Source organism: Haemorhous mexicanus, chromosome 11, assembly GCF_027477595.1.
Source record: "Haemorhous mexicanus isolate bHaeMex1 chromosome 11, bHaeMex1.pri, whole genome shotgun sequence".
Classification (NCBI taxonomy): Eukaryota; Metazoa; Chordata; class Aves; order Passeriformes; family Fringillidae; genus Haemorhous; species Haemorhous mexicanus.
Genome location: NC_082351.1, coordinates 20,918,242 through 20,941,692, shown reverse-complemented (window position 1 = coordinate 20,941,692; position 23,451 = coordinate 20,918,242). Strand labels below are relative to the sequence as shown.

The following is a 23,451-nucleotide window of genomic DNA, read 5'->3' as shown; positions in this document are numbered from 1 at the left end:
TCCATGGATTTTACAGCCCTTCCTACCAAACAGTGTCAAACACAGAAGAAAAAAATAATAGCCCACAGGAATTCCTCGTGGAAATAAAAAGCATAGAGGAAGAACATACATTTTTAAGATGGGTTAAATGTCTCTGAGATTAACAAGATCACCATGACCTGCTGAAAGCAAACACTTGCAAGATACTGAAATGCTTATTATGTTTCTATTACCAATACCAAATGCTTTGCTGACAATATATTGATCTTCAGTCACACTTTTGAGAAATTTATTAGATGACTTCATGAAAATTATACAATTTAAAGTAATAGAGTATTAGGTTTTTTTCTGAAAAGCCAGAGAATTACCCTGCTTATGAGGAAATATGTATCAGCTGTGACAAATATTGAAATCATACTTTGTAAGTATTTTAGCCTTTGAAGTCTTAGCACCACATGAAATATAGGTAATTTTTCTTCCTTAAGATCAATAAAAGGTCTATTTTCAAAATGACTTCCCATTGATTGAAGGGTCTAAAATGTCCCAGGTATTGATTGTCAGCATATAATCACGTTTTGCTCAGTAAGTTAACCTCGTCTACAAGTGAAATCAAAAGACATCCACTATATTACTTAAGCAAAATATTTTCATTGCATTTGAAAAATTGCTTCCATCAGTCACCAGTGTCCCACTGACAATATATTTTCCTTTTTTTTTTTATTTTTTTAACCTCAGGAAGTGGATTTACACAGAGTGAACAGCCAGGACAAGCTTGGCCTCACTGTCTGTTACAGAACAGATGATGAAGATGACATGGGTATTTATGTGAGTGAGGTAAGATTGAGCTGCCTTCCATAAGATACCATTTGTCTTTCCAGCTGCATCGTTGGAGTTAAGACATTTACCCTCTGTTTGTGCCATGTTGGATAAACAGCCAAAATGCAGTAATTGGAAGAAATCTAATTATTTTCCTTCTCTCCAAACTGAGTGCAGTCCTGCTCCCACTGAAGTCAAATTTCATTATATTAACAATGTTCTATTTCAGATGATGCCTTCAGAGTATTTTCATGTATTCCCCCTTTAATTTTTATTCTTGATTATTCCTGAAACAATATAAATTACAAAAAACCCCACACACTTTTATTTGCAAACATCTGGGGCCCATTTCTCTCTCCTTGTCCCTTTCCATGAGAAAAGTCGAATTTTATACAGCAAAGTTTTTTCACCACGCAGAGCCATTTCAAATTAATTGCACCAGTTTGGGGAAAGAAACTCATAATTAAATCTAAACCCTTCCATTGACATGCACCACCCAGGAAATAAGGGGAAGTGAATAGTGAGCTCCCAAACCTGCAGAGCACTGAGAGTTCTCTTATTTTGCAGATTGATCCCAACAGCATCGCGGCGAAGGACGGGCGGCTGCGGGAAGGGGATCGCATCATCCAGGTACCTGTGGGAAGTGCTCCAGGCATCCTAAACCCCAGAACTCCAGTGTCCTACACCCCAGAACTCCAGTGTCCTAAACTCCAGAACTCCAGTCTCCTAAACTCCAGAACTCCAGTGTCCTACACCCCAGAATTCCAGTGTCCCAAACCCCAGAACTCCAGTGTCCTAAACCCCAGAACTCCAGTGTCCTAAACCCCAGAATTCCAGTGTCCTAAACCCCAGAACTCCAGTTTCCTAAACCCCAGAATTCCAGTGTCCTAAATCCCAGAACTCCAATGTCCTAAACCCCAGAACTCCAGTGTCCTAAACCCCAGAATTCCAGTGTCCTAAACCCCAGAACTCCAGTGTCCTAAACCCCAGACCTCCACTGTCCTAAACCCCAGAATTCCAGTGTCCTAAACCCCAGAACTCCAGTGTCCTAAACCGCAGACCTCCAGTGTCCTAAACCCCAGAATTCCAGTGTCCTAAACCCCAGAACTCCAGTGTCCTAAACCCCAGAATTCCAGTGTCCTAAACCCCAGAATTTCAGTGTCCTAAACTCCAGAATTCCAGTGTCCTAAACCCCAGAATTCCAGTGTCCTAAACCCCAGACCTCCACTGTCCTAAACCCCAGAACTCCAGTGTCCTAAACCCCAGAACTCCAGTGTCCTAAACCCCAGAATTCCAGTGTCCTAAACCCCAGAATTTCAGTGTCCTAAACCCCAGAATTCCAGTGTCCTAAACCCCAGAACTCCACTGTCCTAAACCCCAGAACTCCAGTGTCCTAAACCCCAGAATTCCACTTCCTGCCTTCCTCCTTTGGAAGTACTCCAGGTGTCCTAAACCCCAGAATTCCAGTGTCCTAAACCCCAGAACTCCATTTCCTGCCCTCCTAACAAGGCCCTGCACCTGCCATGCAGGGGGGTGGAACAGCATCACATGTCCAAACCACCACACTGGCCAGCACTGCTCTGCACAAGGCTGGGGATGTGTGTGTGGATCCATCCAGCCAGGCATTCCATGGAGCTGGGCACAGCAGCACCCAGGGGTGCCTGTGGAAACCCTTCATGGTGGTGTTTTTTTTCTTTAAAGATCAATGGCATCGAGGTGCAGAACCGAGAGGAAGCTGTGGCACTTCTCTCCAGTGAGGAGAGCAAGAATATCTCCTTACTTGTGGCAAGACCAGAAATTCAGGTACAGTAGCAACAAAAAACCCTCACCTGAGTCTTAATTAAAAGAGTTGCTGTTTTGTAGAAAGCAATGCTTTCAAATTGTTTAACCTGTCTAAGTCTACCAGATCTATCTAAAACCTTATTATACACTTTGACTGCAAATATATATCTATGTGGTCTAAAATAATGGAATTCAGCAGGCGTGGTACTAACATATATATTTTATATTAAAATTCAATTTCTAAGACATTTGGTGATTTATTTGTGCTGCAGTGCTATTACAAACATCAGTGCAAGGTGTTATGAATGGTTTTGAGCCACAGTTTTGAAGAACATGCTGAACTCTTAATTCCTATAGCTATTGATTATTCATTCATTAAAACAACTCTTATTTAGCCCTTCATACACAGTCTCTTAAAGTACTTGAATACTGTCAAGAAGCCTCCTGAGCTGCAATAAAAGGTTGAACCAGATCCCTTTGCAGAGCAGGGATTAGCACAACAAAGGTGTAGAACAAACAGCCTGGAGCAGCATTGTTTGATCTGTCTCTGCTCCTGGTGCTGGGAGAGAGCCCTTGCCAGTGCACCTGCACACACGGGGTCAGGATCATCACTGTCCTCTTAGCCTGGATATTTCTGATCTTTCCCGTGGGGATCATTAGGAATGGCAGTAAAAATGTCCTACAGACTCCAGCTAGATTTTCCTTCTGGAGTTTGATGCTGCCTCACAGGAGGCATGTTCGAGCTTTGGGCTCTGGAGTGCTTTTATATCTTCATCAAGTTGTGCACAAACCAAAACTGCCCCAACTCTTACAAGTATTTCCACGGATCAAAAGACTGAGTTTTTTCATATGTAGAGAGCTGCTGAAGATAAAACCCTGCTCTTGGAGATGGAGGCAGCTGTGGGAGGAGGTAGCACAGTCAATATCCACACTTAGCACAAGGACAGGCCCCTTCCCAAGACACAGCAGCACTGTCACAGGAAGGAATCTCCTGAGATTTCCCAACCACTGTCCACAAAGAAAAGCAGTAATTTATGTCAGTCTTCATTCTTTTGACAATGATTGGTTTGTTTTTTCCCTCCCTTTTCACACAGCTGGATGAAGGATGGATGGATGATGACAGAAACGATTTTCTGGATGACTTGCACATGGACATGTTAGAGGAACAGCACCACCAGGCAATGCAATTTACTGCCAGCATGCTTCAGCAGGTACTGCCCTTCTGGTGTGCAGGGCTGTCAAACTTCCCACTGCACTCAATATTCAATATTGAGCTTGGCTGAATATACTTGGTGTCTCAAGTGACACTGAGATCAAGGCAAAAGGACTTTCTGTAAAATCAAGATATTACATGGCTGTCCACAGTGAAATGTTTTAAAATAGTACCTTTTGTGTTTTGCCCCTTACAACAACCTGATCACAATTCTTGGAAATCCCTTAACACTGTGGTCACTGAGAGGAGTACTGGGTGTGTGGTGGGTAGAGCAGGCAGAGAGCTGATTTACAGAATCTCCTATTTGATGTGCATGCACAGACTGGAAACAGTCTCCCAAACCCTGAACCCAAATGGACAACTCAGGCAAATGACTGAAGTAAGACCTACACAAGGGGAAAAAGACAAAGAAAAAGTTTTTACATTATAAATTTTATGCAGGGCAAGAGATACAGGGCTTATATTCTCCATCATTCTGCTGTGATTAAAGCAGTTTCTCAATTTTTGCCTAGACTTTTTTCCTAAAGTTTTCTAGAACTCTGCATCCTCTGTGCCATCTCCATGTTGTGAGGAGTCATGCTCTCACTTAGGCACTGCAGGACAATTGAATATTGTTGTGCACCTAAATGGGAGCAGAAACATTTTGAAAATGGGATTTCTACCACTGTTGCTGCATTGGTGAAACTCAGACCTCAGGTTCTTCTGGAAAGGACATCCACAGCAGGCTGAGGGCTTGCTCACCTTTCCTCTGAGTTCTCAATAATACTCTTTCCATATAGGACACACAAAGTGTAAAAAGTGATGGATTAGGAGAACTATTTAAAAATAAAGACCTTGAAATGTTTCACGTGCTTGCAGTAATTTTTCTTTGTGTCCTGCTGTTTGTGTTGTCAGAAGAAGCACGAGGAGGATGGAGGCACCACAGACACAGCCACGATTTTGTCCAACCAGCACGAGAAGGACAGCGGCGTGGGGCGCACGGACGACAGCACTCGCAACGACGAGAGCTCCGAGCAGGAGAACAATGGGGACGATCAGACCACCTCCTCCAACACCTTGGGGAGCCAGAAGAAGCTGACCTACAGCCACGACACCCTGGGGAGTGGGGACATGCAGTTCAGCAACGAGTCGTTCATCTCAGCTGACTGCACCGACGTCGACTTCCTCGGCATCCCCGTGGACGAGTGCGAGCGGTTCCGGGAGCTGCTGGAGCTGAAGTGCCAGGTGAAGTCTGCCAACCCCTACAGCCTGTACTACCATAACAGCAGCCTGGAGATGAGCAAAAGCGACCAAGAGAGCGTGGACAGAGAGCTGGAGATGCTCAACGAGGAGCTGCGCAACATCGAGCTGGAGTGCCTGAACATCGTGCGGGCCCACAAAATGCAGCAGCTGAAGGAGCAGTACCGGGAGCCCTGGATGCTGCACAACAGCGGCTTCCGAAACTACAACACCAGCATTGACGTGCGCAGGCACGAGCTCTCGGACATCACCGAGCTGCCCGAGAAGTCTGACAAGGACAGCTCCAGTGCCTACAACACAGGCGAGAGCTGCCGCAGCACGCCGCTGACGCTGGAGATCTCCCCCGACAATTCCCTGCGCAGAACCGCCGAAGGCGTCGGCTGCCAGGGCAGCGAGGGGGCAGTGGCCTATAATGTCTCCCAAAAGAATTCGTTTGCTGGCTCAGAGAGCCACGACTCCAGCGCTGGTAAGTGCCACGCCTCTGCTAAAGATCCTGACCCTGGCAAGCAGCTGGAGAGCAAGGAGAGGAAAGGCAGCGACGGCAGCAAAAGCCCCACGCACGGTCAGAAGCCCTCGGGCTCGTACGTGTCCCCCTACCACCACTCTCCCTACAAACACGCTCACATCCCTGCCCACGCCCAGCACTACCAGAGCTACATGCAGCTGATCCAGCAGAAATCCGCCGTGGAGTACGCCCAGAGCCAGATGAGCCTGGTGAGTATGTGCAAGGACTTGGCCTCGGGCCAGAGCGAGCCCAGGATGGAGTGGAAGGTCAAGGTCAGGAGCGACGGGACGCGCTACATCACCAAGAGACCGGTGAGGGACAGGCTGCTGAGGGAAAGGGCCATAAAGATCAAGGAGGAGCGCAGTGGGATGACCACGGATGACGATGCCATCAGTGAGATGAAGATGGGCCGGTACTGGAGCAAGGAGGAGAGGAAGCAGCACTTGGTGAAAGCCAAGGAGCAGAGGAGGCGGCGGGAGTTCATGATGCAGAGCAGGTTAGAGTGCTTGAAGGAGCAGCAAGGTGCAGAGGAGAAGAAGGAGATGAACATCATTGAACTGAGCCACAAAAAAATGATGAAGAAGAGAAATAAAAAAATATTTGACAATTGGATGACAATCCAAGAACTGCTAACCCATGGAACAAAGTCACCGGACGGCACGCGGGTGTACAATTCCTTCCTGTCAGTGACTACTGTATAATCCATCCCCAGGGCTAAATTATGTACATAAAACACTACCAGTGGGGTAGGAATCCATGCCTCGTTCAATGTGGCAAGATTTTTGTATATAAGATACAGTCACCAAGTTTATGGTTCAAATACTGAACTCTACAGCCGTGGGTGCCAGGATCTCCATTCTGCAGTGGGGAGGAAGCTTGCCCATCTCCTTCAAAGGCAATATTAGCAGTGCTTTTTAGAGTACTGCTTGTACTTTTTTACTTGTTACCTTTTACATGAAGTGTTTAAATATCAGAAATGTATTAACCATACTTACACAGGTAATTTGCTTAAACTATATTCATATTAAAAGGTACCCATGCTTTTCTTTACCTAGAAAAATAAAATGCAAGAAACCCACAAGAGCAACTGCACATATGTATTTTTGTTTGTGAAACCATATTTTGTGATATTATTTTGCTGTTGTTCACTTCTACACAGAGTGCTGTTTATCAATACTTAGCTCAAGGTTTAAACTCAGAATTAGAATCATTCTCTTGTAAGATTTAACATTTATCAAACAGCAGTTTTTAGAGTTATGCTCAACATTTAAACATTTTTCTCTTTAAGGTTTCTGAAAGAAGTGTAGAGGTTTCATCTGAAAAGCCTGAGGCAAAGTACACTATTATGCAGCTTTAAAGGATTTTAAAGCATGTTTGCAAATGTTGCAACCTATTGAAGAAACGTGCATGTACAGCTAATTTGTTTATATAAGACAGTTTGTGGAATTTGAAAAGCCCATGGTAGTAACTGTTTGCTTTATAGATTTGAATGTATTGAATTATAAAAGCAGTTTCATGAAATCATCATTAGCTACAAACGTTAACAAGTAAAATGAAGTAAAATAAATTATTGTTTTATATTTCAAACTACTTTAAATTCTTTTCATTCCCTTCTGGTTTCACCACTTAGAATATAATTTTATGGAGTGCAGCTCCTGTGCTGCAGAAATGCCTGGACAGCCACTGGAGCCAAACCTGAGGGAATATTTGGCATCCTGACTTTGGGGGGAATTTGGATTGGGGTTTTCTTGACAGAAGAGACAAGGGAGAAGCACATGGAATATCGAGAGTAAAATCAAGCAATGCCTGTCTTCAGCTCACAAGGCTTTTAAGGTGACTTGTGAGAAAGAAATAGAACTTCTGCTCTCCTGCTTTGCTTTGGTTTGTGGTTTCTTTGTGGTGTATAAACCCCACCTACATCCTTCAGTGGGGGTTTGCATTAAAACCAGACAATATATAAATTAAAGCATATAAAAACTAAAGCAAATAAATATACAAATTAAAGGAGATGGTGAAAAAATAACAGAGGTGTCAATGAGGTATGACATTGCTTCCTGTGTTTTCTATTTCTGATTAAGAATTCAGATATAAATTGGAATATTCTGCTGGATTAATGAATAGTTCCCAGATTCTCCATCCCCTCTCCCTTTTTCCTTGAAAACTTGCTCCCAAACCTTTTAAGTTTTTCATCTGGACTTTTCTGTCGTAACTCAAATGAGCAAAAATTGCAATCTTAGTGATAGAAGTGCAAAGCTGGAAGGGGGGAGATTAGCAGCTTCTTGTGCCTATTTTGTCTGTCATTGAGAAGCAAACAGCAGATTTGTCCAGGTTTTTTTCTGCTCCCACTGTGGACTAGCACTGAATTCCATGAAATGTGCCTGCCACACTCCACAGTGAACTTCTATATACCTGGAAATGCCCCTCCAGCCCGTGTAATCTGGCATTCTTGTCAATAAGCCTCTACCAATTTATCTTCAGGCTGTATTTTCCTTGGGGATAAAGAGCCAGTCCTGCTGTGGTCTGTGGCAGGTTTCTCTTGACTTTGTTGGAGCTGGGGTTTCACCTGACATGCACCAGCTGTTACCATCACCAGTGGCACAGTGGGGAAAACACCCACCCTGCTGTCAGGGTAAGACATTTGCCATCTCTGTCCCAAATCTCACCCTGAGTTCATCTCCTGTTCGTCCCAGCTGCAGGCGTGAGAGCCACAGCAAAATCCTGCCCTCCTCAAGGCCTCACACTCAGGTGTACAGAGCTGTGATTAGTGTGGAATAACACTCCTGAAACCAGGCATGGAAAGACAGCTAAACCACCTTGAGTCTGCCTGGAAATATTAGAGTGAGATTGGAAAAGTTCTAATGAGGAATAATTATTACCAAGCTGCTCCTCATAAAAACAGGCTCCTTTGGAATAGCCTCACATGCAGTGGTTCCTGTGGGCACCAGGGACATCAATGCTGAGCATTTTGTGCATTGGGTAGCAGCAGGAATGTGTTTGGGAATTCTGTGTGATGTGCAGGAATTACAACAAAGCATCCACAGTATAAAATTTACATTCGTTAAGGTGTTGAAATAAAATTATTGGCCAAGAGTTACTCTCACACCTTTGAGTTTCTCCCTGCACTTGTTATTTTGGACAGTTAAAAATCACCTCTCTCCTTTAGCATTAGGATTTATTAATTAGCATCAGTTCACAGGATCCACCTGTGAACTGGAAATCTGAACAAAAGCTTTGCAAACTGCAGATTTTCCTTTTCCTTTTGCAGTTGTCATCCCACTTCTCATTGCCCTATCAGAGTACTTAATGAGGTGTTGAAAAGGGAGATTTGGGTTCTTTTTGTTGCTTGCAAGGAAACACTGGAAATTACCATAACGTTAATCCAAACCTGACATTACAGAGCAATGAATCCAACTAAAAGCAGCCTTGGATACCTAAGAGGAAATATTTCACCCAACAGTTTTTCTAAAAATGACAGTGTAGTGCATAAAAGTGTTTAAAAGATAACACTGGGAATTGTGCTGTTATCTAAAGGACCTCTCATACCAGGAATTTCCAAACAGCAGCAGAGGTTTTGTCCCTGGGTTACCACAGGCTGTACCCAAGACCCAAAACCCTCCACCACAGCCACCCTCCTGTGGGACAATGTGATGGGTTGGTCCTGCCTGGACACAGCTTCAGCTCCAGAGTCCTGCAGGGATCAGCACTGGGAGATGGGCTCCTTCCATGGCCATGCTCATTCCAAGTGGTTTTTGAAGTTCATTTAAACCTGGAAGTATAAAACTTCATATCCAGCTTCCTCCTCAGCCACTTCACCGAGCATCACCTCCAGCCTGAGTGCAAAATTATCCCAGAATAACAAGAGTGCAGGGAGAGATCCTAAATACACCAAGAGGGAGCAAGGAATTGCCAAGCTGAGAGGTTTAACCAGAATGTGTGTGTGCAGCTCCTGGAGATTCTCCCAGAGCCCTCAGCACATTGTCACTCATTGTCCCTGCTCCTGCCATGGCAACACCTCAGCCCCATCCCCCGAGAGCCCCATCCCACCAGAGGTGACAAGGGGACACCCTGGACACAGGCTGGTGCAGAATTTGGCTGGCTCTCTGCACTGCAAACAGGCTCTGTGTCAAACTGGGGTCAGCTTCCCTGAGCTGCACAGCGTCTCCCAGATGTAAAAATCTATAAAAATGTAAAATACTTCTTTGCAAATCGGGTTGAAAGCGGCATGGAATCGCCAGGTTTAGATGTGCACTGAAATGGGAAAGCCCTGAACCAAACCTAACAGCATTTTTTTGTAAATTAAGAGAACTTGCACAGTAGGGATGGCAAATAAAATGAGGTAAGACTACATATTGCCTAGGGACTACTGGTTGGAGAACTAATTAGGATTATAAACTGAAAGTATGCAAATTAACCAAATATAATTATCTGCTAGTGGCCTTTGGAAATAGGTTACCGGATACTTGTTAGCAAAATTGCTCAAATGCCTGGAAGCCATACAAAGCAAGCCATAAGCAATTTAAATTCCTCTCTTTGTTTTATTTTCAATTGTTTTAAAGCAGTTTTTGTATTAAGGATTTATTGGAACATAAACTAATTAGAAAACTCAAAAACCAAAAGTGAGGCAGAGACTGACACAGCCAATGCTGCACCTCCATCCCAAGGCCCTTGGTTTTATTGGATGGAAATTGTGGGATGTGACAAAATAGCAAAGATTCTGCTTGGGGTTTCAGGAGAGCAGCTCTGTGAGCTCCCAGCCAGAGCTGAGCTGGGACAGTGGTGCTTTCTGCACCTCAGCCACGCAGGGTTTGTGTGGAGATGTGTTCTCTGAATGCAGTCGTGCAGAGTGAGCCTCCCTTTCCTCCAGGGGTCTGCAGTGGCACAAAGCAGCCCCAGACTCAGGGGTTGCTGTGGGGAGATCTCACCATCAGATCATGTCTGCAGAGCCACAGGATTGGCCACTGGAGAAGCTGAGGGTGGTGGAGACAGTGGGGTGTATTTAACATTACCAAATAGAAGGGGTCCCAAAGAAAGGGGAGCTGGGCTGATTTCATGCTCAGGCATGAGGGCTTTAATGCACAGGCCTGCCACAAAGCCACTTATGGAGCTGAAGCACTCCAAGCAGCCCCAGAGGATTTGAAACACTCTATTAACTTACACAGTTAATTACCCTGCACTGTAGCACTGAAGGGACAGGCCATCACAGCACAACTGCATTTCCTGCTGCTCTGCACACCTCCCACAGACCTTCTAATGGTCACTGCTTGAGAAAAACCCATCCTGCAGCCCTGCTAAAACACTGCCCCCCCAGCCTGTGCTCTCCTCCAGAAGCTCCAGGGGATCTGTGCCCGAGCTCAAAACAAATTGTGCAGCTGCTGCAGGACTGACCATGAAGTGGGGTCACAGTCAGCAAGCCCTGCTCAGGGCTCTTGGGTCTAAAGCTTCTTGCTGGAATCCTAAAATGCCCAAAAATACTAGAAACATCCTCATTCCTGCAGCAAAACAAATGCAATTGCCTACTCTGAGAACTAGGTAGAGAACAAAACCCAAAATTAATTTAAAAGCCACGTGTCTATTCTACTGGAGTCAATCTGCCAGTTTTGAATGCTCTGAATTAAAAGTTTACCTGATTTCTTTTACCTAAATTTGTACACCAGCATTGTGGCTCTAAGTGCATAACTGCAATGCTTTTTACTGATCAAAATGAGAACAAGGTTCTACCAGTTTCCTATGAACAACTGTCATCTTCTGACACAGAATGTTTCTTACAGGAGATTTAATCAAATCAATTAATAATGACTTGGCAACAACGCTCCAATTGGGGTTTTAATTTATAAAAGTGTAATGCCAATAGCATAAAAAAAAAATCAATGGAGCCAAATCAGTGGAGCCAGTGCCCAAATAAACATCTGGGCTGATATCATTTCTCCCTTCTATGCAAAACCAAAGTAATTTTAAAAAGAGAGCTACATTTTTCCAGAATCTTCTTCAATCCCCTCTAAGAACCATCAAGTTGAAGCAAGCCCCACCAGCCCATTCCTTTCTCCCAGCAGAGGATGCTGGCTTTAGGTCACACTTCTTGCACCCTGCTTGCATCCCTCTCCCCCTTCTGGGAAAACTGAGCCAGCTAAGCCAGAACAGGATCAGAAAGAATAATCCCCACAGCCTCCCAGAGTTGGGTGTGGGCCCAGCTATGACTGGGGATCAATTACATGTGCAGGAAATTACACATGTAACACACAGAACAAGAGCCAAGTCTGGCTCTGCTTATGTGTTTTGATTTTGTGTTTAGTTCTTCAGGACCAAAAAAGGACTTAGTCCATCTCACTCACAAGATGAGAAGCACATAATATCCCCAAAGGACTGGAAATGTCTTCATTTCCACAGCATGAAAAGATTAAATGGCTTGCTCTGGAAGCCAGGCAGGAGATTCTGCTGTAAAGCAAAGCCCAAAGAATGGCACTTGCCCAGCAACAAGGGCTGGGCTCAAGCTGCTGACAAATCCCAAAGTGCACAAGTGCAAAGAGGCAGCCCAGCTTGTGTGGCTGGCTCAGGGACTGCTCCTCTGGCCAGGACACAACACTTGGGCTGTCCTTTCAAATCAGTTTGCCAGGGAGGAGCTTTAAAGGTAATTTCTTTGACAATCCATCCTTTTCATGTGAAGCAACTGCAGGACCATGCTACAGGGAGCCCCATTAGCTGAGAATAAGAACTTCTCTGTAAAAGTGAACTTCTGGTGACCTTCCCTCACAGAAAATACTTTATCATATTGGAGTGGGGCCTCCCAGGTGCCGTGGTGAGGCTCCATTGTCCCCTTTAGCAGAGCTAGCTTTGATTTTCCATAATCCATCCTCAGGCTTAGCTGGCCTTTGTTAGCTCTGAATGCCATAAACAAAGGCTCCCCAAAAGGCAAATCCAACAACAATTGTTTAATAAAAGTAAATCAAAAGGCTGCAAATTGAAGGCACCCAAGGTTTATGAAATTGCTGCTTTGCCCCAGTTCAGTGTAAGCACCCAAAATTTATATTCCTTAGAGCTTGAGGGACCAGCCCAAATAAAAGCAGTAAGGTCACATCCAAATAATTTCCTCAAGAAACACAACTTGTTTACACCATAAAATCCTGCAAGCACAGATGTAAAATGTAGCAAAACACAACAGCAAGCTTACAACAAAGCTGTTCCAGAAACACCTGTCTGCTCTGCTGTATTTGAGCTCACAAACTGAGCTCAGGCACTGCACGATTGTTTGGTAATGAACTGATGAGCCTTTCTCAGTATGTCCACTCCAAAGCCATGAGAAACTGTCTCTAGTGAGGAAAGACTGACCCTTTCTATACCTGCAACTCCAGAGCTTTCTCCTGTGTCAGTGTTTCCCAATGAGGCTGAGAGGTTCTGATTCATTTATTCTTTCCAGGAGTCTTCACAGGCATCCCTGCACATCTGCATTAGAGAGAAATTGAGGCTGGGAGGGACCTCTGGAGATCCTCTGGCCCCATTCACCACTCAAACGTGGCATTAGGAAGGATTGTTAAACACAATATAAACAAAGGAGGTGCTGCAGGATGCAGCTTCAAGGCAGATCCCAAAGGGACAATGACCCAGACACTAAAAGGGAGTTCAGCAGTTTCAGCACAGGCTTTCTCTCCTCCACAAACATTTTCTGCCAGACACTAGAGCTTGTCCTTCCCGTCCTGCTCTTGCAGGCCTCTTCATTTAGGACCCCCAGTTCCAGATTTGCTAAGTGCTGACAGGCTCAGGTTTTAGCCAGGTGACCTGAGTGGCCCTTGGCACGAGGGACAGGGCAGTGCCTGCATGGACAGAGTCCTGTGGGTCCCAGGGCTGCTAAGGGGCAGTGACAGTCCCTGTCCCCTCTGGTGACCCAAGCACAGCTGGTCCACGAGGTCAGGAGTGGGAGCAAGGCTCTAACCTCACCCAGCAAAATGGCACAGCCCTAAAAGTGGTCAGGTGTGAGAAGAGAAGCAGCTGTACCAGGCTCACTCTTGATGCACCAGGTTTGGCAGATGGTTTTGTATTTGCCCCCTTAAAATCCCTGCACTGGGAGCAGCACACACCCCACACCCAGAGGATGCAGGAGGTTCTGCTCCTTCAGGCACGTGCACAACAGCATCCTTTGAATTATTCAGGCTGGGGAAAAAGTCACATTATTAAGAAAAAGTAATAACTACCACACAACACATCTGCCTGTGTTTGCAAGTCACACATGTGCCAGCTCTTCTCCTTCCTGAGTCCCAGGGCAGTTTCTAAGTCCTTTATCTGAGCATAAATGACACCAGTCCTGCAGTGGAAGCTTTGCCTGATGCTCTGAGGGAAGGAGCCAACCTTGAAGAGAAGTAGCTTCCCTCATCAGCATTAATAGCTCACATATCAAACACTCACAAGGAAGGAACAAAACCAAAGCTAGCAAACCCTCTCACCCTGTTTTACAGTAATGCAGCATCTGTCGCTTTCAAAACTAAGTCAGAATAAATGTGGCAATTTCATTTGCCTGCATGTGGCTGTTGATGAGCATGGAGAAATATTTCCAGATTAAATGGGTGCACATCCATGTGGCTAAAGTGGTACAAATAGGGCCAGGCACAGCTGGTACTTTGTCTCCTGACATGGAGATTAGTGCCATCAGCAGGGGTACAGGAGCCCAAAATGCAGTAATTCTGCTAAATAACAAGTGCCTGCCAAAGAGATTGTGTATTCCCAGCACAGCCCTAAACCTCAAGTCATCCCCAACATCTGAGGCAGCAAGGGTGCCTTAACAATGCAGCTCAGGTTTTCATCCTCTCCGGAGCTGGAGGAGGGGACCTGCTTCTGGCTGAGGCTGCCCAGGTGCCACCCCACAAAGAGCAGCAATAGACCCCAGCAAAGAGCTCAGGGTATTCCCCTGAAACTCTGCCAGCAGCCCCTCAAACCTCTCTCTCTTTCCTGGCTGATGGGTGACAACAACCATTTGTTAAAAAAACCCAGGAACGCAGAGTTCCGAGCTCAGAAACCAAGCGTATCACTCATCTCTAAAAGTACTAATTTTTTTTTTAATGTCTTTGGATCAAATTATGAATTTTCACTCCAACAGCAGTCACAAACACAGGCAGCACTTCTCTATGTAAGCTAAGTCAGTTCTCTTTGGAGGCAGATCTCAGGTAGAGCTCATGTTCCTGAGGCCCTCAGACATAAATGGTTGTGGCAAGTAAAAAGGAGTGCTCTGCTCAGGGAGAGGCACCTGTCCCTCTCTACAGAGATGGAAGGACTTTCCAAGGCAATTCATGCCCAGGGAATGTAGGGCTAGAGGGGGTTAGAAATGAGCACCCACAGTGAGAAGAGAGTGCAGCCAGAAGCAGTGACTGCAGGGCTTTCACAGGCTCTGGATTTCTGTGTGGGAACCTTCCTTGTCCTGGGCCAGCCTGCAGTTTGTCCTTGGGAGGTCTCACCCACAAGGACAGACAAACCCTCAGGACTGGCAGACTGGGCTGAGCTGTGGAGAGGAATTCAGGCAGGACAGGAGGTGAGCAGCTGGGCAAACAGCAGAGCATCTGCAGCTGTGCCACCAGCCACCATGGCAGCTCTGGGCTCTCTTTGCTCCTCCCTGCACACACCTGGCCAAAATTGCTGCTTTGGACACTGACACAAGGCCCTCACTCTCACAGACCTCCACTTACCACCAAACTATGATTTGCCAGAATTAATGAGGGCTAACCTACAGCACTGCTTTGGAGATGGTTCCAGAAGCATCTCCTGAACAGCATGGCTAGAGAGGAAAGTCTGGATTACATGGGTTTGGGGTCTGCCCCATCACTCCAGGCTGTGATGCAAATGGGGCAAATACAAAAGGACCCCACAGTCAGAGACAGCCTTGAGGTGCTGGTTTGTCACCCTGATTTTTGAAGTTTTTCTAAGCCTTCTGATGTTTGCATTCTTGTAATGAACTTTCTCAGATATTTTATGAAAATAACTTTTTGTTTGGCATTCTTTTATGGAGGAGGAGAAATTTGATGGACTGTTGGTTTGTCCAGTGCCATTGGAGAGGTGGCACTGTCACCCTCCTACCCACTGCCACTTTTGGAAATCCATACATGTTGGAGTCAGAAATTAGACACTCTCTTTTACCCTTGTGAAGAATTGTGTGTCCACGTCGTGTTATTTCATGTCCTACAGTGGTTCAGGTGAGGAAGCAGCAAATGCAGAAAGGGAGATGGGAAATGCAGCCACTCCTGCTTCCTCTCTGTGGGCTACTGCAAGCATTTAGCAGCTTACAAAGAGTAACACCTTACTGGAAATAGAAATCAAACTTGTTCTGAAGCACTAAACATGATACTGTTAGAGAGAAATACAATTAGATTTGTATCAAGACTTTTTTTTAAGGATGTTTTATTTTATTTGGTAGTCACGTGAAATATTAGAGGCTGAAATAAATCCTAAAATTCTCTGACACAGAATTATGCTATTAAAGGATTAGCCTGGATTATTTGCAGAAAGCTGGGAAAACCCAGCAGAAGTCTCTGCCAACAGGTTCTGAAGGGGGAGATATGAAAGAGCATTGATACTCTTTGTAAATTTATATCCTGAAGTACAGTGTGTAAACAGAAACTTAAATAGAGAGAATTAAGTGCTTGGGAGCCCTCAGAAGTTGGTTCAAAACTCACCAGAGGCAGTGGGGTTTTGATCAGGCCTCTGAAGGAGGATCCTTCCCACCGTGCCTATCAGAACCTGGCAGCACTACAAGACCAAGCCCAGCTCCAGCCAGATCAGAATTTGATCTTGCTGCTTATTTCACTCTGAAGGAAGCCAGACCTCCTCTACCAGAAGATGAATGATTTATACCCATGAAGTCACCACCTCAATCATTCCTACCCTGACAAGTCTGAACCAAGGCTTTGTTTGCATATTGGCCATCCTTAATGGATGAGTTGGCTCCATCAGCTCATTGTCTGCCCACCCACCCACCTGGAAAGAGGCCAAATTATTGACAGCAGAGAGGCCTCCCATGCAGAGGAGAAGCTCATGGGTAGGGCACCGCTGGGGGAATTTGCCAGGCAAAACCAAACACAGAGAAGGAAAGAGCTTCTCTGCAAAGATTTCCCATTGGAGAAAAACTCCATTTTCCTCCTAAAAATGTGACCCAGGGGATCTTGACAGTCAGAGCTGGGCTGGGCACCACCAGGGCCAGCTGCAAGCACGGCCTCAATCCTCTCTGCTCTAATTCCTACTCCAGGTGCTGCTTTTGCTCAGCATGGGAACAGAATTCCTCTGTTCTGTAGTGTTGGTCCATCCCAAACAAGGAAGGGGAGGAAGGGAAAGGAGGGGAAGGAAGGGAAGAGAAGGAAGGAAAAGAAGGGAAATGAAGGGAAGGAAAGGAAGAGAAGGGAAGGAAGAGAAGGAAAGGAAGGAAAGGAAGGGAAAGGAAGGGAAGGAAAGGAAGGAAAGGAAGGGAAAGGAAGGGAAGGAAAGGAAGAGAAGGGAAGGAAGAGAAGGAAAGGAAGGAAAGGAAGGGAAAGGAAGGGAAGGAAAGGAAGGAAAGGAAGGGAAAGGAAGGGAAGGAAAGAAGAGAAGGGAAGGAAAGGAAGGGAAAGGAATGGAAAGGAAGGAAAGGAAAAGGAAGGAAAGGAAGGGAAAGGAATGAAAGGAAAGGGAAGGAAAGGAAGGGAAAGGAAGGGAAAGGAATGAAAGGAAAGGGAAGGAAAGGAAGGGAAGGAAGGGAAGGGAAGGAAGGAATGGAAGGAATGGAATGAATGGAACGAAAGGAAATGAAGGAAAGGAAGGAATGAAAGGAAATGAAGGGAAGGAAGGGAAAGAAGGAAAGGAAAAGAAAGGGAGGAAAGGAAAGGAAGGGAAAGGAAGGAAGGGAAAGGAAGGGAAAGGAAGGGAAAGGAAGGAATGGAACAAATGAAACTAATTCAATGAAAGGAAATGAAGGAAAGGAAGGAATGGAAGGGAAAGGAAGGGAAAGGAAGGAATGGAACAAATGGAATGAAAGGAAATGAAGGAATGGAAGGGAAAGGAAGGAAAGATTATGGTGCTGCTGTTGTGTGACCAGGGAGAAAATGACCAGTTCTTCCTAATAGCTGATCTCAGTCTCTGAGGGTTTTTTGCTTTTATGGCTCTCTGTCTGCTTCGTGCCAGTGTGAGCTACAAACCATAACTTTAATAGCTTCAACCAAGGAGTTATGATAATATCAGACACTGTGGATGATGAGCAAATAACAGCAAGAATGTAATGAAAGGTATATATTTATGTCCTTGCTATTAAACCCAAAGCTATAAACATTGACAGCCCTAAGAGTAGCAGTTTCTATTGTCATTGATTAATGCCCTGTTTTGAAGAGCAAGGAGAAGGTTAAACCAAGAAAGAAACAAAGAGAATTCTTTCCTTCTTTGCTCCTCTCAATCTGAAAAATTGGCTGTTTTAGGTGAACCTGCATTCCTGAAACATTTTCATAGAAGGCAGAATGCCCTGCAGTGGAACTGCAGTCAGAGAGATGTTCCAGGGCCTTTGAATCCCAGCACAATGCCCATGTTTCAGCACTAATTAACAAGGAGTGTGCTCACTAATGTGCACATTTCACATTTGTTCTTGGGCCCTCTCCATTAGCATAACTCTCAGCTGACAGGGCAGCCATAACCACCCTCCTCTGCAAAACAGCATTTCTTTAACTCTTCAACAACTATTGCCTCAAAGATCTTCAGGACAGTCAGCCCAGCCAAATCAATGCAAAAACTTGGTAATTAATGTAATTAATCCTGACAGTTACTGATTTGAAAGAAATCTTCTGCCCATAATGGCAAAGGGAGTGCAGATGATGGCTCAAAACTTAGAGGACTCTTCCACGTCTGCCACAACCTAGAGACAAAGGCTCTGCACCTGGCTCCTTCCAGGGTATTGTTTTCCCACCTGGCTCTGGGATTCTGTTTATCCCCACAGATGGTTCTGAATGGAAAAAATAAGGTCACAGGCTCTGAACATTTCTGCAGTGCTACCAACCTCCTCCAACCCCAGGAAGAAGTTTCATTTCTGCTGCTCCTGCTCTGATGAAACATCCATACCAAACATTTGCACAATTCTGCCCTCCAGCACTGCTCCCCCTCTCCTCAACTCCTCTCATAAGCTCCTCTCTTTGGCATCAAACACACCTGATAACCACACAGGAAATCCAGAACTGCATCCTCTTGAGAGTTCCTGCACAAAAGAGCCTAGAGCTTCTCTTTTTAATCATTTTAGATTAAAAAAAGAGAAAGGAGAGCCTTAACTGAAGCTGTGGAAGATGGAAGGAGACTCACCCAGTGCAGAGGTGAGTCTGTGCCATCTCCTGGGACAGACACAGAGCTGGCACAGCCTCAGTGCTGCACACAGCAGGTTTAGGGGCACTTCATCACTCCTCCTGCCAGCCCCCTGACCCTGCCACATTAAAAAGGGCTCAGCTCTTCCCTCTGCTGCCACTCCCTTTCTCCAGGCCCCAAGGTGAGGCAAAGCCCCCCTGACATAACTCACTGCTCCTTCCCAGGCAGCACCCTGGGCATCAGCCTGGCTCACTGCAATCCCCTAAGTTCTCTCAATGCTTCTTCTAAAGAGATTTAAGAAAATTATTTCATTTTCCTACACAGGCAAAGGTTGAAAAGGCAGCATTCTTTTTGTGAAAAGGCTCCTTTTTCCTTCACTGAAAGGAAGGCTATTTTTCCTGAACACCAGAAATGCTCAAAGTGCAACACTGCTGGAAATTGTTATTTATGTGCACTGTTCTTACCCTGGGAGCAAAGATGCCCAGTCCTGTGCACCTTCACCTTGGCTTTGTGCTGCTCCTTAAGGGGACTGGCTGATGCTTTCTCCTTTCTTTTCTTTTTTTTTTTAATAACCTGGATGTTTTTATTGCTGCTGTTGTTGCTAAAGAGCTCTAGGGGGAGATGTGAAAATAGTCTGGTCCCTTGTGTAATGCCTGAAATCAAAGCAGAATGCATCAGGCTGACACTGCCTGCCTGTTATTGCCTTAAAGCTTGTTATTAAAAACAAACAAAAACAATTGCTGCACCACCCCGTGTTCCACCTCCCCCAGAGCAGAAGGGAAATTTAGTGCTGAGAGACATCCAGGCTTCAGGAGACCTTTAGAGAGATTCCAGCCAGCCAAACTCACCCTGTGCTTTTATACCCCAAGTTCTTTGGGAGAGAGGAAATGTGGAGAGTGCCCAGGCAAAGAAAATGCCACTCACTCACACACTTCCTATGGGCACTGCTGGCCCTGGAGAAAGGTGAAGAGTTAACACAGAACAACCTCAGGAAATGTGCAAATACATTCTTTCACTGGAACTTTTAGAAAAGAACGAATTCTGAGCTCTGAAATGTGCTTCTGAAAGCCTGTCAGAGTGAAACTCTCCTGCAGCATCACAGCAAGGGCTGCAGCAGTTCTGTGTGAGGCACTGTGGTCACCTGAGGATGGGTTTCTGCACAAGGGGATGAACAAAGCCCACCTCCAGTGCTGCAAGTATCTGTGGGCTGTTCAGAAAGTGGCAAGCTCACCTCCCACAACATGCAGGCTTTCAGCACCAGCCCTCCCTCACAAAGCAGATGCCACTCACACTCTGCTCACTGCCCTCCCAGAGCACCTGGAAAAACCTGAGCCAGCACCAGGGCAGAGATTTGGATCAAAGGACTCCACAGTTTGGCCTATTAAAAGAAAAATATGAATAATTTCTCTTTGGACCTGACAACTGCTGGTGTTTGCACGATGGTGTTCAAAGTTCTGTACTTTTACAGCTGTTTATGTAAAGAATTCTTTCATCCCCCCTGCCTTGGGAAGAGGGAAGAGCTGCATTAATCTCTGTGAATCACTGTCTCAGCTGCAACTACTGTTCGATATTCTTAAAACTGTCAGCACTAAAAAGACAGGTTTGCTCCACAATAATTGCTTTTTAAAATACCAGTAAGGCCACTCTGGGGAGAGCTGTTATCATGAAATAATGATGCCCCTTTGGGATGGGAACACATGGCTGTGCTTTACGGATTGGAGCAACACCCCCATGAATTACAGCAGAACAAGGCTCCTGTTGTGCTCTTCTCCCAAAGGCAGGAGGTTTTCCCCTCCCTTGTTTTTAGGTGGTGCAGGCACCTTAGCTAGAAACAAGTTCCTGAGAACCATAAGAGAGCAAACAGCTGTGGCTTTCTTACTCTGCAGCCATCTGTGCTCGTGTATTTTTAATGCACCATTTTGGCTGTTCCCACCAAAGTTGTGTTGGATTTGTGTTTGTGGTGATCAGACCCTGCTCTGCTGAGAGGGGACCTGGTGTGAGCTTTGCTGCATCAGGTCTGAGCTGCCCGTGGCAGGGGAGGAGAGGCACCAGGGAGGAGAAGTGGGGCATTCACATTCTCTGGAAAAATCCCTTCACCCAGGATTTTTCTCCTGGGAAGCTGAGAAGCCTCAGAGGAAAAGGAAAATAATATTATTTAATTTGCTTCTCCTGTGTTGTGCTGGTGTGGAATGTGTTTGGAGATTGTTCACCCACAGGAGATTGTTCCATTGCATTCTGCTGGGAGTTGTTTTCACTCTTTGGCCAGTCAGGGCCAAGCTGTGTTGAGAATCTGGAAAGAGTCAGGAGTTTTCATTATTATCTTTTTAGCCTTCTGTCTGTATCCTTTCTGTATTCTTTAGTATAGTATAGTTTAGTATTCTTTAATATATTATAGTATCATAAAATAATAAATTAGCCTTCTGAGAACATGGAGTCAGATTCATCATTCCTTCCTTCATTGGGGCACCCCAAAAATACAATAGAGAAGCACCAGGACAAGCCTGCACTGCCCTCAAGGTCCCATAGTTCACCTTCACAAAGATAAGGAATTCCATCTCCCAAGGAATTATCAAAACAGCCTCAAAGACATTGTCAGCTGTATGTGAGGCAAGTTCCACTCCACAGCTTCACCCATTGCCCATCTCCATGCTGCTCACCATCTCTGGAGCTCTCATTCAGACCCACAAGCACAGTGAAGCCCTGCTGTGTGGGCACACACAAATTAATGCCCCTTTTATTGTTTGTAATGAGGCAAGGGGAGATGGCACAGCACTGAGACACCCACAGAAGGCCTTGCCTAAATGTTAGATTTAGAGAGACTAAAACAGACTCAGAGAGCTGCCCAGACACTGAACATTCCAATGACACAGTGACAGAGGTCACATTTAGGGACTGGGGCCAATTCTAATGCAGCTCATCCCAGCCAGCTGAGGTCACCTGCATCAGCCTCCCAGTCTGTGCCAACAACACCATAAAAGATGTCAGTCTGTCAAGGTTATTTTTATTTCCCCCCCAATCAAAATGAGAAAGGGTTGCAATGTCTGTAAGGTTTTGGACACGTTCCCAAAAAAGCAGTCATCACCTGGTTTGGAAAGCAGCCTAAGCTGAAATACCAGGGCCCTATTTACACATAAAGAGACAAAGAAATTCAGGACAGGACCCGCTGAACAAAGCCCTGTGAACAAGCTTCCATTTCAATCATGATTTCTTCCAAAAGGAGAGAAGAAAATGACAAAATCATGAAAATAACAAATGCATCAATGTGGTGTAACACAACATCTCTGCTACTGTAATAACAGCCATGAGTTTATGAACCATTGGATAGAACAACTAACAAAAATTAGACCATTTGGCTGTGGCCACTGGAATGTAATAGATGGCTCTTGAGCAGGGATAGCTGAGCACATCCTGCAGTGATTAATGTGAAAAGCTGGGTGGTGAATAAAGTGTTTAACACAAGAGAGCAATATGGCATGCAAACCAAACTCAAACCCCCATAAATAATTTAGGCACCCTTGCAAAGATTTACAAAGATTTATTTCACATATAAATCCCCTTTGTTGTAATATCAGAAAAAAGGATGAGCAGTTCCATGCTTATTTATACAGAACAGAAGGGAAATCTCACTTCAGAGAGAGGAATGCTCGGAAGGAATCTTCCTTCCCATGACATAATGGAGCAGCATCTTGGCCAAAGGTCTCCTGAAAACTTTGTCAGTAAAATCACAGAATGGTTTGGGCTGGAAGGGACCTTAAAAATCATCTCACCATGGGCAGAGAACCTTCCACTAGCCCAAGCTGCTCACATTCGTCAGCACCACGTAATTATATTACAAATATTTATTTACAGGGCTGAACTTTATACAATGGTGTGGGCTTAACAACACAAAACTGGCCACAGCATCTGTGGGCAGCGCCAGCCTTTGTCACTGTGCCTCCCCTGCAGCTCAGGTGGGCTCCTGTGGCAAGCCCTGAGCAGAGCAGGGCTCTCACAGCCTCTCACATCCCCACCCAGACTGAACACAGCCTGTCCTGTCCCAGCAAGCCCAGTTCCACCACAGCCTGGGTCAAGCAAGGAGCTGTTGTTTCCTGGCTGTGCAGGCTGTGAGCCAGGGCAGAGCTTGCTGGGGATGCCTCCATTAACATGACAAAACCTGCTCGGTCTGGGACCCGAGGAGCACAGCTGAACCCTCCTGTCAATACCCCTGATTACATCAAGGGCTGTGGAAATTCGTCTGGCACTTTCCTACACCTGAATTTATCTTCCAGCACTGCCAAGCACCACAAACTCCTTAATCTGAGCTTGCAAAGCCTTTGGAACCCTGACAGGCACAAGAGCAGCTAAGTGTCATTGTTTCCTCTGAGGCTGATCTGCCGAAGGCAGGACAAGTTTGAAATGAATCATCACAGGAGTTGAACCCAGAGAGGTGTGAGAGGGGAATGGTCTGAGCAGCACAAGGCACAGCAGAGCCCTGGTCACACTCTGGAGGCACATCCTGTGCACATCCTTCAGAGGCTGCAGCTAAAACCCACAGAGAAGCCTCAGCACCACACTTGGCCACAGTCACAAGGGCTTGGAAGATGGATTTTAATGTTTTTTAGGATGATCTTAGACATTTGTCTCCATTCATCCCCGC

The 23,451-nt window shown here is 45.5% G+C and overlaps 1 protein-coding gene across 2 annotated transcripts in view; it reads left to right on the top strand.

Moving 5' to 3' along the window:
* Positions 1–7,121, top strand: part of PDZRN3 (PDZ domain containing ring finger 3) — a 130,168-nt gene extending 123,047 nt beyond the window's left edge. For both annotated transcript variants that reach the window (XM_059856829.1, XM_059856830.1), the window contains 5 exons: positions 715–813; positions 1,363–1,425; positions 2,497–2,598; positions 3,672–3,788; positions 4,685–7,121. In XM_059856829.1, coding sequence (XP_059712812.1) covers positions 715–813; positions 1,363–1,425; positions 2,497–2,598; positions 3,672–3,788; positions 4,685–6,235 — 1,932 coding nt within the window. In that variant the 3' untranslated portion in view covers positions 6,236–7,121. The remainder of the gene's footprint in view (positions 1–714; positions 814–1,362; positions 1,426–2,496; positions 2,599–3,671; positions 3,789–4,684) is intronic.
* Positions 7,122–23,451: the final 16,330 nt, after the last annotated feature.